This window comes from Epinephelus fuscoguttatus, linkage group LG9 (assembly GCF_011397635.1).
Source record: "Epinephelus fuscoguttatus linkage group LG9, E.fuscoguttatus.final_Chr_v1".
Taxonomy (NCBI): domain Eukaryota; kingdom Metazoa; phylum Chordata; class Actinopteri; order Perciformes; family Serranidae; genus Epinephelus; species Epinephelus fuscoguttatus.
In genome coordinates, this window is record NC_064760.1 from 17633381 (window position 1) to 17651827 (window position 18447).

General features: G+C 40.8%; 1 protein-coding gene across 1 annotated transcript in view; it reads left to right on the forward strand.

The window, feature by feature from the left end:
• The first annotated feature begins 784 nt into the window (after positions 1-784).
• xpnpep2 (X-prolyl aminopeptidase (aminopeptidase P) 2, membrane-bound) overlaps positions 785-18447 on the forward strand; it is a 30261-nt gene continuing 12598 nt past the window's right edge. Inside the window, exons 1-10 of the mRNA XM_049585000.1 lie at positions 785-981; positions 1635-1696; positions 1998-2108; positions 2239-2302; positions 4229-4333; positions 7067-7153; positions 7320-7463; positions 13586-13687; positions 17084-17165; positions 17336-17537. Of these exons, the coding sequence (XP_049440957.1) occupies positions 930-981; positions 1635-1696; positions 1998-2108; positions 2239-2302; positions 4229-4333; positions 7067-7153; positions 7320-7463; positions 13586-13687; positions 17084-17165; positions 17336-17537 (1011 nt within the window). The 5' untranslated portion in view covers positions 785-929. The remainder of the gene's footprint in view (positions 982-1634; positions 1697-1997; positions 2109-2238; positions 2303-4228; positions 4334-7066; positions 7154-7319; positions 7464-13585; positions 13688-17083; positions 17166-17335; positions 17538-18447) is intronic.

The following is an 18447-nucleotide window of genomic DNA, read 5'->3' on the forward strand; positions in this document are numbered from 1 at the left end:
TAAGCGTATTTACCTATATGTCAAACCATCTGTTTAAACGGCACCAGAATAAAATGATGTCAGACTAATTCCAGTAGAATAAAAGAAGATATGTAAAAATGTGTGAAGATGCTGCTGTAATAAATCTCTTGGCCATACACTCTCCCCCCTCCTCTTCCTCTCCTCCTCCTCCTTCTTAAAGCTAAGTGGCAGTATACATTCAGCTTGAATAGAAGGATTTAAAAAATATGTTTTCTATGGAAATCACTGCAGGATTACACGGACTTGCCTATAATCTGGGGATCTGCAGACACAGACACTCATACGTGCATTCATGTGCAAAACAGGAAAATCTATATCCACACATGCCCCCAGACTCCCCAGTGACACACAGTCACTTATGCACTGCATGTAAACAGCCTCAGCCATGTTTTTGAATCCATCGCTGGCATTTCGCATGTCTTGTTTGTGTAAATAATTAAGATATAAACAGCACGTGTTCCTGTGCTCCTTTATTTGATCAAAAACATATGCGTGAGATGACCCTGCTTCTTTGTGAAAATTCCCAGCCCGCAGCTGCTGAGTTGTTTCATGACACACTGTAAAACATTGAGCAATACAGTGGAAAAAAAAAATAACAGACGAGTGGTCACTGTGGTTTGACATGTTGTATTTTAGGTCAGAAAGCAAAGAAATGTCTCTGAGCACCAAAGATCCACCCCCAAAGCCACTGCACATGATTCCTATCTGAGGGCCGCAGGGAGAGGAGGAGGAGAGAGAGATAGAAAGAGAGAGAGAGGACAGTCATGCACTTACTAGCAGACACCCACACACAATTTCTCACCAGACACCCACACACTCTTTCTCACATACGCTGCATACACATCAGAGCACCTGCTTTATAGCCGCTCTGTCTGTGGATCTGTTCGTGACGGGCTTGTAGTGCCAAGATGCCTTCCTGTGGCTGGTTGTTGTTGGCTCTCTCTCTGGCAGCATTAACAGGTAAAAAAGTTCCTTCTTTATCCTCAATGATCTCCGTGTGATGACTTTAACTGAGCCGCTTCACTGTGGCACTCAGTATTTCTGTTTGTTTGTGACGATGACAGAAGCTGTGAAGTGGTGTAAAATGTAAAAAATGGATCATATGCAATCAGTTTTGATTGCATGCATTTAAAATAGCTTGCAAAGAGGGGCATAAGAAATTGCCATCTGCTCTTTCCGTGCCTGTTACTCATCAGAATTTCTTTGCATAAAATTCCATCTTAGAAGGAGAAAACAGCTCCGTCTCATGCTCTTCCCTTTTTTCATATTTAACACATCTGTGCACATGGACTACTCTCTCAACTGATTGCATTACTCTTATTGGACATGTTGTGGTTAATGTAATTGATATCATCTTTATTTTTTTGCACAGCCGCCTTGTTTGATCTTGTCGAACGTCCTTTACTTTGACTGATGGGAGAGTTAAGTTGCATTGATTTCAGAGATTGCTCTGACAGTCACCGTGTCTAAAAAGATTCAACACGATAAGTCATCCAAGAAAAAGAGTGGCACTTCACACCAATCTGAAAATGTGCTTACACAGCTCAAGCTCAATCACTACTTTGCGTCACTTTCCAAGGTCTCCTTTTGTTACCATGCACTTCTCATTTCAGGAAACACTGTTGGTGCTGTTGCATACCAGCCAACTGAGAGGAACTGCTCTCTGTCCCCACCGGTAAGATCAACTGGTGAAATGAGGCTCTGCAATTCAAATACAAAAAAATTACAGAAATGACGTCGTGGAATTGACCTCGAAAAAGTCACACAGCATTTTCCAAATCATGAAACATGTTGCACTTGTTTTATAAAGTTAGAGTTAATGATTACTGCACATGCACTACTGTTAATGATTACAGGGGGAGATACAGAAAGGGATGAATCAGCAGTTCTTCAGGTTTTAATTCAATCTAAAGACTTCACACTCTCTCCCTCTGCCTGTGTGTGTATGCGTCTGTGTGTGTCTGTGTGTGTTACAGTACATCCCCGGCACAGCAGTAAATACCACTCTTCGGCTGCAGGAGTTACGAGAGCGAATGTTTCCTCTGAATATCTCTGCCTACATTATCCCTGGCACTGACGCTCACCTGGTACATGTGCTGTCCGTCATAATCAAGTCATCTGGGCTTAAACCGTGTGTGTGCGTGTGCGTGTGTGTGTGTGTGTGTGTGTGTGTGTGTGTGTGTGTGTGTTAGACACTAACCTCTGTTTCTCTGTCAGAGTGAATATATTGCACCACGTGATGCCAGGATGGCCTTCATGTCCGGCTTTACAGGCTCCGCAGGTACAATCCCTTTCTGCCTCTTGTTTTCTCTGCCTCCTCCTCCTTCTCCTTTTCTCCGTCGTCCTCCTCCTCCCCATGACTCAACTCCCCTCGTCTGAGTGCCGCGGTCATGCAGCTCCTTTTCTTTCATCCCACAACCTCACCATACTGCCATCTCCTCGCTGATTTAGTTACACAGCTTTTACTCACTGCGTCATTGCATCCCCTCATTCATCGCAGAGTAACTTCACCATTAAATCTACTTTTACGCAGTAATGGAGAACAGAATTAATGATCATACATATTTCTGTACTCAGCTGCTGCATGCATGAAAGGATGAAGAGACAGATGACATTTTGGTGAAGTGCTGTTTACACCAGGCCAACCCTACGCAAAACTCCATTAAGAAAAGTCACATTTTCCGAGGCCCCCATTAAAGGAATACCTCACCCACAAAATGATCATCTGTATATCAATTACTACATTAAATTTGTGAAGAAGGCATGTTTTTCTCGCAGGCCTCCATGAAAAACGAGGATCCAAAATCAGAGAAAATTCTTGAATTGAAGTGAAAAGGGGTCTGCGTTTAACTGCAGCAAAACTTCTTGTGCATTATAATCCAGGCTTCATTTATCCAGTCATATGCTCAGTCAGAGTTTACGACTGACTTCTTTTTTGACAGGCAATATGGCTGTTAGTATTCCAGAATCCTGGCCTAACTAACAAACATGTTTTAAATAGCCATATGATAGCCTACATTTATTCCAAAGAAAAACCATAAATGCTATGATCCAACACATGTATAGATGTTAGCCTACATTAGATGCATGTCTTTTTGCATTCCAAGTCCATCAAATTAAAATGCTTGAATATAAGAAGTGGTCTATTGAACAGAGTAAACAATCAGAGAAGGTGAGCGACAAATGCAGAGGAGGAAAAGCACTCAGTAAAAGAGCGCCAAGCGTCACCGTAAAGTCTTCCATGATAACATCCAAAGAATCACTAAGCCCAGAATCCACCGTCTGGCTCACCATTGTGGAGCAAAAAGTGTCTTCTGTCTGATCTATGAGGAAGCTCTCCATGTGTATAGGATTTTCCTGGCGAATATGATCCGTGATGCTGTCAGCTACACCAAGCGTGCCAAGAGGAAGACTGCCGTGGATGTGTTGTACATTCTGAAGCGGCAGCGATGCACTCTTTGCTGCCTTGGTGGATAAATAGATCCGTCAGTTATTGGAGTCCCTAAAATCTGGTCTTCACAATACAAGTTTATATTGAAGTTGTCTTGGCAACATATCTTGTAGGTCTCACAACACTGGGATATTTGATATGCTAGTGGGAATTTATTTATTTATTTATTAGTCATATTTCCCACTGGATATTTTGGTTGTTGATATTGTCATCTGCCAGACATCTTCACATGATACGGGCAAAAAGCCAGCATATGCCTGCTAACGTAAACCCTGTGCTAAGTATTCCCAAACACAGTCATTTTCACTGTTTTCTGTTTTCTGTTGATCAGGGTTCAAACAGACGTGTTTGTTCAGGCACGCTTCTCTTCCGTGCATGAGACTGTTTATGTAGGAGTGTTTTTATTAGTAATGTTTTAGAAAAAATCCAATCGTTTGGATTCTTCTTTCATCGTGGAGGCATGCGAGAAAAAGCTTCTTCTCAGCTGTTGCTATTTAAGTGTATCTATGTTATGTGAGGCTGTAACGGTGGAATGATAATGTAAGCCCTGATTATATATCCACCACACATCACCAGGTTGCCATCTCCCCTGTGTTTCTTCTTAACCTTCCTGTTTCTCCTCTCATGCCCGCATTTTTCAAGATTAGCTGGCCCATCACGCATTGTTCTAAGTCAACTCTGACATTTATAGTCGTTTGTAATTCACTGTCAACGCTGCCCTCTCCATAACACAGCTGCTGTCCTGCCTCTCCTCAGGCACTGCCGTAGTTACACAGACCAAGGCTGCTCTGTGGACAGACAGCCGCTACTGGGTTCAAGCTGAGAGACAGATGGACTGCAACTGGGAGCTGGAAAAAGATGGTAGGGGGCGATTGTATTATGATTACTTGTTATGACAACGCAGGGCACGTGGATTCCAATCAAATATTTGTGGGTTTGGTGATTGTTAGTCTAAAAATATCCTGACAAATGCTGCACCCATTATCAGAGGCTTTACATGATGAGAATAGCTGATGAACAAACTAAAAGTCACTGCATGTTGTGTCTCGCAAAAACACTTTAACTTGGAGTTGTACATATGATGTTAATGCACAGTGTGCGATTTAACACATCGGATGTATGCAGTGGGAAAGAAAGCTGAACCAACGACACAGCACGTATGCTTCATAAAGAAACATGTTGCAAATACAAAACAAATAGAGCCTGAAACACTGCATGTCGCAACACAACAGATGATAGATACCAGAGTGCTCAAACAAACAATTCTGACATTACTGGAAAACACCCTCAGTGTTTTCCAGATGACTAGCATGTTCATCAGTTAACACGTTTGTTTGGATTATTTTACATGTGTTTGTCGTTAAATTGTTCTGTGTGTACAGGAAACTTTTCAACTTCCCCCCCCTCAGCATATCAGAGTGGCTTTATTGTTAGTGTTGCTGTTGCTCTCCATTTTCCTCAGAGCTCAGCAAATAATGACATAAATATCCAGGTGTCAGTTATAAATATTAACACACTCACCTTTAAACAAAGCAATGAACAAAGGTAGTATCAATGAATGGTGGAAAAACGAGGAAACCATCATCTTAATATCAACCACAACAAACAAAACTGAAACTGAACCTCCCATTGCCAGCTCGATAACACTGCAGTTCCAATGACGTCACTCAGGTGAGACAAAGTAAATTAATCTCAGAAGGAAGCGAACAAACCTGTAATGCAGTAGGCAGGTAAACTCATTGCTCAACAATATCAGCTTTCTAACTACATTCTACACCTACATTGATACTCTTTGGTAACTAGCGATAGCTACTGATACCAACAAGGTTGCGCAATGGTGGACGCACTTCTTTTGTGCCAAAAATTGAGCCTTCATTAATTGCATAGAGAAAGCAAGGCTTATAGAGAACCAATCTAAAAGCTGATCAGTGTTGGGGAAGCTCCTTTGAAAGCATAGCTTTGCAAGCTACCAGCTATTTCACACTGGTAGACGTTGAACTACAACAAATATAGTTTGGTAACTAAAGCGACTTAAAAAACTTATCTCAAACTACTTTGTAAAAAATGATCAAACTGAAAAAGTACATGTTATACGAAATTAGAGCAAAATATGATGCAAGAAAGCCACATACCAGCAACAAATGTCACTTGTTCACAGGTCATAAACCAAAATATAAAATGTTTTCTTTATTTTTAAAAAGTACAATTATATACAATGCACATCATGATATGATGCATTTTCAGTACCAGTATTGGTGTACAATAAAACAAAACGTTTGCTGGTCTAAAGTTTTCAACATCAGAGCCTGCCAGCAGATTTAAAAGGCAACAGCAAGGTCAATGAGGATTAAACAGACCTACCTTATCATAAAGACAGTGATGGACAGGAAGAATACATTGCAGATGAGGGAGACACTGCAGTAGTGTTAGCATCAGATGAGAGAGACCACCATGTGCCCTGCAGCTTCACCATCAGGTGATGGAGAGCCTGGTGTGCCTCCGAGAGCTTAACAGCGATTGTGATACTTCATAGTTTGTAATGTTAAAAACTTCAACAGTTACTCATTACAATAATCTCTATCCAGTGTTCTTGAGTGGTCTATTAAACATTGTTGTGCATTTGGAAGTATAAATCCTCACACTGAACGATTTTCAAATTCACCTGCTCTGTGCTGCAGGAAAGGGCCCCACTTGGGGTTAGCCGCGGGGGGGCTTCACGTGTTTGTGTTACAGTGCTGAAAGTATATGTTTGTCACCTGTTGTTTTTTTTTTTTTGTTTGTTTGTTTTTTTTTTAATGTGCCGTGTCCCTTGGATACCTGCTGCTTACAGTCTGACACCTGGTCACCACCTTTTGGTGGGCTGTTTGGGTGCACACTTATAAACATCACAAACACAGAAAATAAGAAGAAAACAAGCCTATGTATTGTTTTTTAGGAAAATCCTGGATAATTTAGCTTTAAGGTCTTTAGTGGGAACAAATGTGCTTGAAGCTAAAAATCACAGACCAAGTAGTGAAGTCAGAGGTGGACTAACACATCCTTTGTTTTGGTCTTTTTACTGGATGGTTTGACAATAACAAATATTAATAAAATATTTTAGTCTTTAAGTTGCAGTGTATTGAACTGTATTTTATTCTATAGCCCCTTAGAACATGGGTCATTCTTTCATAGCGTCTTGTAACAGAATATGGGACAGGAAATTACCTTTAACTGCTTGTAAATGTGATCATTTATATATTTCCATGTTACTGACTGCCTTAAGACAGAATAACAAGTGGCTTATTGCACATTTAAACTTTCACATTTTGATCAGTATAGTCAAAATATATTTTTATTAATATTATAATTATTACTATATTTATGTTAACTGACTGATCTGCTATCAATTTTTATATACTGATGTATTGTTTAATTTTCAAATCCACTCTTTGTTACAAAACAATTTTTTATTTGATTTAATACACATGTATAAAACATTTTGAATATTTCTGTGATGTATCACGATGTTCACCACAGGTAGGTCATATTGATTTACTCTGTCACATCCTGTAAAGTCAATAATAACTTGAGTCTGTCATGTGTGATGTTCCCCAGTGTCCATCAGCAGTGTAGCGGAGTGGCTGATCTCTGAGGTCCCACCAGGCGGCGAGATCGGCTTTGATCCCTTCCTCTTCTCCCTCAGTGAGTCTCTATTCTCCATCTCTCCTGTCAGTCCGGGTTAACATCAATAAAGTGCTCGCCCAAGTAGACGGAAAATTATCGATGGAGCCTGCAGGCGCCACGCAGACTGTTTACTTGAGATTGATTCGGCTCGGTGTGTGTAATCATCTGCAATTTCCTCCATTAGAAACGCAGGAGGACTACAGCATCAATCTGGAGTCCAGCAATCGCAGCCTCAAGTCCATCCCTGATAACCTGGTCGACCAAGTGTGGAAGGACAGACCGCCCATCCCGCCTGACAACCTCACCCGCCTGCCTGACAGAGTCATACGTGGGTTTCCTTACGTGTCTCAATACACACTCACTCTGCAGTCTGCTGCTCTGCCTCTGTGGTGCCCTTTATCTGTGTGCTGATAAATACCTGCAAACTGGACAGAAAGCAATATGCAGCTCCACAAACACAGCCATAAACAGCACGTTAGTGTCTTTATGGCTGCCTGACAGATCAAATACTAACTTTGAGAGAATGGAAAAGCCTCGGGAGAAGGAAGTTGTCTGGACGCCTGTAGGTCCTATTAGTCTTTATGGTCGGGGAATAGATAAATGGCACAAGTGGAGAGCATCATAAACCTAATGGTGTCTGTGTGTGTGTGTGTGTGTGTGTTTGTGGTGTGTGTGTGTGTGTGTGTGTGTGTGTGTGTGTGTGTTTTAGTGAGTCTTTTGTAAATGCTGATTCATAGTTTGGATATGAAAGCTTGTTTGTATATTTGGCAGTCCAGGTAGAGCTCATAAAGTGATGAGCAGTTTGCGAATGTCAGGAATGTCAAAGAAAAGGACAAAGTTATGAAAAAACCACTGATGTGTATCTGCACTTAGTGGAAGCATCACTTTTACAGAAGGCACTGCTATTCACGTCCTCAGAGCTGCACTAATCAATATTTTTATATGAACAATAGGTCAGTGACACGTAATATGAACGGTGTTGCTCCAAGAAGCAATTAAGAGTGTTTCATGTTTGGTACAATTGATTTGTACCGTGGCAAAGAACGATTGCCCCCCTTCTCCACTCCCCGCAGCTCAGCTTTCACATTAGTCACATTAGTAGTGTTCCAGGCTTGAGTACACTTGCAGCATCATCTACATGACATTTGTTTATGTTGACGCCATAGTGTAAAAGATAAGTGTGCCAATTACAAGATCCTGTGCCCAAACTGTGCAATGGAGTCGAGCTTCGAATTATGCCTTATGTTGTTTATAGTTGTATTTTGAAAACAATGTCAAGAACACTCTTGCCTGCCTCCCTACTTTATCACCTGTGGCCATGCAGTTGGGGTTATTCCTCTGTTTCCCGATTCTACAAGTTCTCTTAGGGTCCTATGTATGTTCCCAGGGTCCGATGTTCCCAGGGTCCTATGCTCCCAGGATCCTATGTTCCCAGGATCCTATGTTCCCAGGGTCCTATTTATATCCCCAGGGTCCTATGTATGTCCCCAGGGTCCTATGCTCCCAGGGTCCTATGTATGTTCCTTGGGTTCTTTGTATGTCCCCAGTGTTCTGTCTTCCCAGGGTCCTATGTATGTTCCCAGGGTCCCATTTTCCCAGGATCCTATGTATATCCCCAGAGTTCTATCTTCCCAGGGTCCTATATATATCCCCAGGGTCTTACATACGTTCCCGGGGTCCTATGTTCCCAGGGTCCAATCTATGTACCCAGGCTCCTATGTATGTTCCCAGGGTCCTATATATGTCCCCAGGGTCCTATGTATGTCCCCAGGGTCCAATGTTCCCAGGGTCCTATGTATATCCCCAGGGTCTTACATACGTTCCCGGGTCCTATGTTCCCAGGGTCCAATGTATGTTCCCAGGGTCCTTTGTATGTTTCCAGGGTCCTATGTATGTTCCCAGGGTCCAATGTATGTCTAGGGTCCTATGTTCCCAGGATCCAATGTATGTCTAGGGTCCTATGTTCCCAGGGTCCTATGTATGTCCCCAGGGTCCTGTGTATATCCCCAGGGTTCTATCTTCCCAGGGCCCTATGTATATCCCCAGGGTCTTATGTCCTTCCCCAGGGTCTTATGTATATCCCCAGCAGGGTTTCCGCGGGTGATTAAAAAGCATTAAAAGTCATTAAATAGATTTTGCGAAAATTAAGGCCTTAAATTGCATTAAAAAGCATTAAATTCAATGTCCAGAGGCATTAAAAATGAAATACACTTGATGGAAAAAAACATTGTTATTCACGATTTATTTTGATTATATCAAATTTAATAATTTTGATCGGAAGTATAATGTGATGATTGACAGGCGGAACCTTTTAATTGGCTATTGTTTACGGCCGGTGCAAGTCATAACACTGGATGCTTGGAATGGAACGTTCTGTGAGTGTGCTCATGCTGTGGCGAAAGAGTGGAGGGAATATTAGCAAATGTCGGAAAAATGGGAAAATGCAAGTTTCAGCAGAAGTGGTTGGATGAGGAACTATTCAGAACCTGGTTAAAGCCCATCAACGGTAAACCCGGAGAGGCATTTTGTAGCGAGTGCAAAAAGATTTTCAAACTTTGCACAATGGGCGTCAATGCGGTGAAATCACACATGCTGTCAGATAGTCACAAGTTGGCGATTAAAGGCAGGCAGCAGTTAACTGTGCCGAATTTCTTTGCCGTGACCAGCAACGCAATTTCTGCTGTCGCCACCACAACTGCAGCTGCTGCTGCTACCACCACCACACCTGCCGCTACAGTGACCGCCTCCAGCCTTTTCAGGTTAGAGGTTAGAGCATCATTCTTCAGGCTGTGTGTAAATAAATTCTGAGACTGTGGGGCATCGGAGGCTTAGTGGTAGAGCAGGCACCCCATGTATAAGGCTGTTGCCGTAGTGGCACGGGTTCGAGTCCAGCCTGTGGCCCTTTGCTGCATGTCACTCCCTCACTCTCTCCCCCTTCACACTTGACTGTCTTGTCCATTAAAGGCAAAAAATGCCCCCCAAAAAAATATCTTAAAAAAAAAAAAAAATTCTGAGACTGTGAACTGTCTTGTGAGCCATTTCTAATTCACTATAGAGTGACAGTTAATGTAAATTTAGATTTTCTCAAATATTCAAGATTAGCATTGTCAAATGCTAATCTAGCTAGCGCTTACAATTTTGTCTATATATATATATATATATATATATATAATAGATAAATAAAAAACTGTATCTGCAGTTGGACATGGGCATTAAATTTGTTTAAAGTGGCATTAAAAACGGCATTAAAAAGCATTAAATTAGATTTGCTGATACCTGCAGAAACCTTGCCCAGGGTCTTATGTACGTTCCCAGGGTCCTATGTATGTTCCCAGAGTCCTATGTACGTTCTCAGGGTCCTATGTATGTTCCCAGGGTCCTATGTTCCCAGGGTCTAATGTACGTTCCCAGGGTCCTATGTATGTTCCCAGGTCGCTATGTATGTCTCCAGGGTTCTATCATCCCAGGGTTTGTTCTAGAGGGCTGCACTGGGACTGGATCCCGCCGGGTCCTGCGGGACCCAATGCAAATATTGCGGGCGTCAGCGGTTTGGACTTTGCTGCGGGCGGGAACGGGCGGCTAAAAAAACCCACTGTGGGATCTTGGTGCATGCATAAGCGTTTCCACTCTATATTTATTCATAAATGGACAAATATGCCCTGGCCTGAACCAGCTTTCATACCAGTTTGCCGCTTGCTCCACCTGTCTGTCTGTCTTTAAGCTCCATCTGTCATGAGACAAACATGAAAGAAGACGTGCAGTTTATTGTGTTTCACCGGCGACAAGCTGTCATTACGTGCAACAATTATGCACGGCTGCGCGCTCTTTATAACTCACTGTGGACCTATGTTGCATAATAAAGATTTGCCCCCTCGTAATTTTTAACCGCCCACTCAGTAACTTCATCCTGGCGCCAGGCCTGCCTTAACCTCAATCACTGCGTGATTATATAAAGGTAGAAAAATAAATAAAATACAGAGGAGGAGAACAGAATATGAAACAGCCTTTATTTTATTAAAAACTAAATGAAAACAACGAAATAGGAGCGCTATTCCTGACAGTGCGTCAAAAGACATGCAGGCCAGGGAAACGAAACAAACAACCCCATGAATCTCTTTATTAATAGCCTATAAAATAACGTGTTTTCTCCTGCGGGACGGGAGAAGACACAAAATCATCGATCTCTATTGTTGTGCGGGCATAAATTCTCAGAGTTTTGCGGGTGCGGGCGGGAGTGGACATACACATTGCGGGAGCGGGCGGGAGTGTAATAGACACGTTGCAGTTGTGGGCGGTAATGGTCAGAAATTCAGCGGGAGCGGGCAGGAGCAGGATGAAGAAAACAGACCCACGCGGGGCTCTACTTTGTTCCCAGGGTCCTATGTATATCCCCAGGGTCTTATGTACGTTCTCAGCGTCCTATGTATGTTCCTGGGGTCCTATGTTCCCAGGGTCCTATGTATATTCCCAGAGTCCTATGTACAGTATTTCACATAAGTGAGTACACCCCTCCCATTTTTGCAAATATTTCATTATATCTTTTCATGGGACAACACTATAGAAATGACACTTTGATATAACTTAAAGTAGTCATTGTACAGCTTGTATAGTAGTATAGATTTACCTTCCTCTGAAAATTACTAAAGTGCCTAAAGTGTCAATATTTTGTGTGCCAACCATTATTATCTAGCGCTGCCTTTACCCTTTTGGGCATGGAATTCACCAGAGCTCACAGGTTGCTTCAGGAATCCTCTCCCACTCCTCCATGATGACATCATGGAGCAGATGGATGTGAAGACACCTTGCGCTCCTCCACCTTCAGCTTGAGGATGGCCCACAGGTGCACAGGTGAGTTTAGGGCTGGATACATACTTAGCCAGTCCATCACCTTCACCTTCAGCTTCCTCAGCAAGGCAGTTGTCATCTTCTAGGTGTGTTTTGGGTCATTATCATGTTGGAAAACTGCATTTCAGCCCAGTTTCTGAAGAGGGGCGATCATGCTCTGCTTGGAATTCATGTTTCCCTAAATGAGCCGAGCTCCCCAGAGCCGGCAGCACTCATGCAGCCCCAAACCATGATGCTGCCACGACTATACTTGACTATAAGCAAGGGACAGTTGTCTTGGTGCTCTTCACCAAGGTGCCACACATGCTGAAAGAGTCAAGCATAGTGGTAGCAGCATCATGGTTTGGGGCTGCATGAGTGCTGTTGCCACCACTATATTTGACTGTAGGCAAGGGACAGTTGTCTTGGTGCTCTTTCAGCCAACTGACAACTGACAACTAACTGCCTTGCTGAGGAAGCTGAAGGTGAAGGTGATGGACTGGCCAAGTATGTATCCAGCCCTAAACTCACCTGTGCACCTGTGAGCCATCCTCAAGCTGAAGGTGGGGTAGCGCAAGGTGTCTTCACATCCATCTGCTCCATGATGTCATCATGGAGGAGTGGGAGAGGATTCCTGAAGCAACTTGTGAGCTCTGGTGAATTCCATGCCCAAAAGGGTTAAGGCAGCGCTAGATAATAATGGTTGCCAGCTGTTTAGATGTTGATGGCTGTGTTTTGAGTAATTTTCAGAGGAAGGTAAATCTATACTACTATACAAGCTGTACACTGACTACTTTAAGTTATATCAAAGTGTCATTTCTATAGTGTTGTCCCATGAAAAGATATAATGAAATATTTGCAAAAATGGGAGGGGTGTACTCACTTATGTGAGATACTGTATGTTCCCAGGGTGCTATGTATGTTCCCAGTGTCCTATGTATGTTCCCGGGGCACACTTGAACCATACTCGAGATCAGCCTTTCAAGTGGACCTAGGCACGGATCACTGAAAAGTCCCAGGGTACAGTACACAGTGCTCACACTTTTCAGAAAAACTGGACAAAGGAAAGTGTACTCGAACCAGGCCGGGGTTCCTGATGTGAAAGCCTTCTTAGTGTCTTTCAGCTCATTGTTTTTTTTACAGCCCACAACTTTTTGTTTTGCTTCACCGTCACTGCTCTCATCAAACTAATTGTCAGTTGCAGCTGGCAGGAGTTTTCAACAAAAGCACTCCAATAAACCTGCTGTACACTCACAGCTCAGCACTAAATGCCAGACAGGCACAGTTAGAAACTAACTGATGAACATAGTGGAGCATTTAGTAGCTTAATGGCCAAATATTTCTTTTAAAAGTTGGTGAAGACCAAAACAGAGCTGAACAGAGAGGCAATATTGTGGACAAACAGGACTCTGAATAAATAATAATGTTGGTCTGTGTCCGCTGGATGTTTAAAATAAATCCTGTAATGAATTGTTTTGAAGTTCACCACATTAGCTTTTTACAGTAATGTGTCAGTGTTGTCTTTTTGCTCCTTAAGGTCCAAAAAAATCATTAAACACAAATTCAATAAGAATCGTGTCAATTGTCATGTGGGTGCAAATAAAAATAAAATGTGTGTGTTTGCAGAAAGGTCCTGGCAGATGAAAGTGGAGCACATACGGAATCAGATAAGAGACAATCCATACGAACCAACAGCTCTTCTGCTGTCAGCGCTGGATGAAACAGCCTGTAAGTAACTCAGAATTTGTCCATGAAAATTGTTTCAATGAATCCTGTTTCCAATTTAGAAAAAAATATTGTGAACCACAGCTGAATTTTCTGGAAAAACACAGTAGATATAAGCATATAAATGTAAATGTATTCATTGCATCTAGTTGAACATTTAGTTGTAGCGTTTCACCACAGAAACAGAATTTGATTTCCCCCTCGAGACAGTGTATTAAACATTTTAAAATGTACTTCAATGTGCAAAACTATTGCAGAGAAAGAACAAAATATCAGATTATTTTGAACTAAATATGCACAGTATTGCCACAGCTCTTAGTGGGTCCAATCGCGTCCAGTCCAGCTGAGCACTGAGCCAGCTTTTTAAACCAGCTTGTCCAATCGCATTAAAAAAATCCCATAAATGATAATCATAAAATAATAAACATAATAATTTAATAAGTCAGATAAGAATTCAGTGATTCTGCCTCACTGAATAAAATCAAACAACATAAATACAATGTTATGACATTATGGAAGGTAAAAAAAAGTGTAGGTACTGGTATCGGTTGAAGTTATGGTTTAAACACCTCTGAAACTGATCAATGAAACTGATCAGTGTTTCAGAGAATGTTTCATTCTCCTTGTGTTTTAAATGTGTTTTATTGTACAGCACTTTGTAACTATGTTTGGAAAGGTGCAATACCAATAGAGTTTATTATTATTATTATTATTATTATTATTATTATCATTATAAGACATATTATGACTTGACAAAATGACCTTTATCTAACTTTAAGGGGCTGCACACATACTGTATCTTTAACCACCTGTAAAACACAAGGTCGGGCACTGGGTGCTACTCAACACAAGGTTGTGTAGAGGTTGCATCTGAGGCTGCTAAGCAACCTCAACAAGCACTATATCACAACTGATCATTTTTCATCAACGTTTTTTTCCCATGAGGAAAACAAGACGATGACTAAGGCAGAAACACTTTCACTAGTTAAATGTCACACCTACTTTTGATGCTACATAGATCTCTAAACCTGTAATTTATGGTCAAAATAAAACTTTTATAGGTGAAATGTGATTTATGCAGACTTTGACAAATTATAATTATTATATTTACTTGAGGGTTTTCTCCAGGTGCTCAGGTTCGCCTGTCAATGTCAATCACATTAGATTTAACCATCAATAATAATAATAATAAAATAATCAAATTGGAGTTCAATGTTTCTGTGTCTCTGTATCAAGATAAACTGCATCAATACAATGTTATGACATTATGGAAGGTAAAAAAGTGTAGGTACTGGTATCTGTTGAAGTTATGGTTTAAACACCTCTGAAACTGATCAATGAAACTGATCAATGTAATAAAAGATGTTCCGAATGGTTTTTAAGGTGCTGGTTAACAACAGGAGCTGGTTCTGTAGTAAACAGGAATGTCGCAAGACCAAAAACTCACGATAAAAAAGTTCACAATATATTTATCACTGTTGTCGTTTGAGTTTCTCCTTAAAAAACATATCTGAGCTGTCTGTCTACTTTATTGCTCTCTTATTGATTTTAATTCCAAATACGTTTGTTTCCAAACATTTTCAATAACATTTAAGTCCAGAGTATTTCATTATATCTTTTCATGGGACAACACTATAGAAATGACACTTTGATATAACTTAAAGTAGTCATTGTACAACTTATATAGTAGTATAGATTTACCTTCCTCTGAAAATTACTAAAGTGCCTAAAGTGTCAATATTTTGTGTGCCAACCATTATTATCTAGTGCTGCCTTAACCCTTTTGGGCATGGAATTCACCAGAGCTCTCAGGTAGTCCAAAAAAAAGATGGATGTAATTATTTCCAACATTTGGAACATGTTTTTAGATAGATAGATAGATAGATAGATAGATAGATAGATAGATAGATAGATCGCCAAGTGCAAAAGGAGTGCAAAAACTATTTAATGATATGAGAAAAAAAAAAAAAACAACAGCAGATTAAGGCCTCGTGTCCTTCAGGAGATGTCCACCTGGGAGTATGAGAGCGCTTTGGAGGTGCAGCGTTTTTTCAGCTAAGACGCTTTGGTGGCAGCTGGTTGCTATGATACAGAACATGTATGCTGTGAGGGCTGAAGCATGAAGGGAGGGAGGACGGACCTGCAAGTCATGGTTCAACATGTTTTCAATACAGCAAAAAAGTCTAAATTGTTGTGATTTATAAATGTTTAATTTATTTAAAAAGAACATCATAAAGTCTGGTGTTTTTTGACTTTGAATAATGATGGAGCCATACCCGAGTGACCTCTCCTCTGGGATGTCTTTTTAGCAGCATAGAAAACTTAAAACATCTCCTTAAAAAGTATTAAATGTAGTATTGTAGTTATAAACAAAAGGAACCATTTGGTTTCTGAAATGCCAGAGAAATATCCTTGTTATTTTTAATTTTATATTTGAATATATATGGCAGAGGAATTGTGGTCTAGCTGAAAAGGGCTTGTGAAGGAATATTGAAATAGGGTTCAATGTCACTGAAGCCTGTTCATAAAACCTGTGCAGCGTTCAGTGCAGAATAAATTCTCATTGCTCCCATTTTAAAGAATTAAAAATATACGCTGGCTTCGGGGAAAAAAAATGCTTTGATGGACACAGGCTTTAATAATGGTTAAAATACTATGGATAATATTCAAACAGGATTCAGTACAATATACAACATGTTTAAAAATGTCTGGAAGGTAATCCCAAATGATTTATTTTCTTTTTTAGGCCACCTAGTGGCTGCAGGGCCTGAAATAGCTGCTTAGTCTTGCTTATGCCTCAGGCTAGCTCTGAAAATACAGTTAGCATCAAAATAAAATGAGGGGAGACAAACAAAGCACAAATACAACCACAGCTTTTAGGATAAACTGTAGCCTGCGGAGTCTGATGTGAAGGTTTATAGGAATACAGTAATCAGACTGACAGGAGGTGTAACTGCAATACAACATAACAAACATGTAGGAAACAGACCACAAATGCTTTTATAAAAATGGGCATTACTCTTATCACACTAACAGATTCAAACGAGACAAACAGTGTTTTTTTATTTATAAGCCGTATTATCAACAATAATCATATCATTAAACTGATTTTATTCAGTGTGCACACTGGACGTTCAGTTCATTACTTTGCACAAAAACACTGAGTTATTCAGAGCCTTCTTTCTTGTAGCTCTGCTGAGCGTCAGACTTTCCTGACTTCTGATTTCAAATTTAGGGAGTCTGTATTCAATGACAGGAATGCAGAAGAAGTCACGTCCGTCAGACTCAATCGTTAAATATAAACAGCATGCCTTGGCTCAGGTTGATGTAGCAGATGATGTAAATGAATGCGTGAGCCGATGCTGACTGTCAGGGGTGGTGTGTATTTTTGATTTCTAGGGCTGTTCAATCTGCGCGGCAACGACATCCCATACAATCCCTTCTTCTACTCCTACACGCTGCTCACAATGGATGAGATCTGGTAAGTCCATTTTTCAGGGATTACGTGTGTGAACATGTGGGATTCCTTTGAAATTGTCTTGTGTCTTTATTGTGTCCCAGCACATATACCAGGATACAAGGACATACAGAATTTTTCTTTCATAAACCTCTTCTTTTATGAACCACTATACCTTCTGCCACATCACCCAGGCTCTTCCTCCACATGGACAGATTGACAGAAGAGTTGAGAGCGTACCTGAACTCCTCCTGTAACGAGTCCCTCTGTGTGCAGCTGAAAAGCTACGACAGTGTCAGAGATTACCTGAAGGAGTATGTGGCCCAGCCTGGGGTTAAAGTGTGGATCGGCACAGAGTACACAAACTATGCTCTTTACGAGCTCATTACACCAGAGGTATGCAGATGAATTATTCCATTATACTTAGTGTACTGTCTAATGTCCTTCTTTGTTAGTGTAACATTATGATTTAATGAAATGTACTGTGCACATACAGTATAATAGACTTTTTGTATTGCTGTGCTGTTGCATCTGTAGTGAGTCACCTTGTTGGCTGCTGCTGGGATACTGTCGATAGTTTTGATGCGTGTTGTGGACAAAATCCAAGTTTTTAAAACTGCACTAATCAATATTTTTATATAAACAATTGATTAAATGACTGTTTAATGTGAAGCAGTTGCTCATGCTGAAGAACACACAAAAATGTATTACGTGACTCTGCAGCTGCCCTCAACTCTACAGAGCATCTTCAAAGACATAGTTAAATGAAAAATGTTACATGCTAAATATATGTCAGAAAGCTCATTTTAAGTGTTTGATATTAACATTCCGTTTACCTTTTCATGCTGCATGTGTAAACTATCAGCTACCACATTCACTGTAACAACTTCATTGTTACAACAGGCGATCGATCATTAAGGGTGATAATATGTCAGTGATGTGTTCCTGCCACCAAGTGAACAAAAAATCAATTCAGGTGTAAAAGGAGAGTTCAACCTCAAAAATGCATTTATTTTGTCTCTTACTTGTAGTAATATTTATCAGTCTAGATTGTTTTGGTGTCAGTTGCAGAATGTTGCAGAGAGATGTCTGCCTTCTCTCCAGTATAATGAACTAGATGGCACTCGGTTTGTAGTGCTTAACGTGCCAAAGATAAACATTTGAAAAACTCAACAGCAATGTCTCTTTCCAGAAATCATGACCCGGGTAATCAAGATAATCCACAGACCTTGTTGTGTGCAGTTTCATGTGGGAACTGTTTTCTTTCTACTGAACTACACCTGCAGTATCACCATGCAGAAGAAAG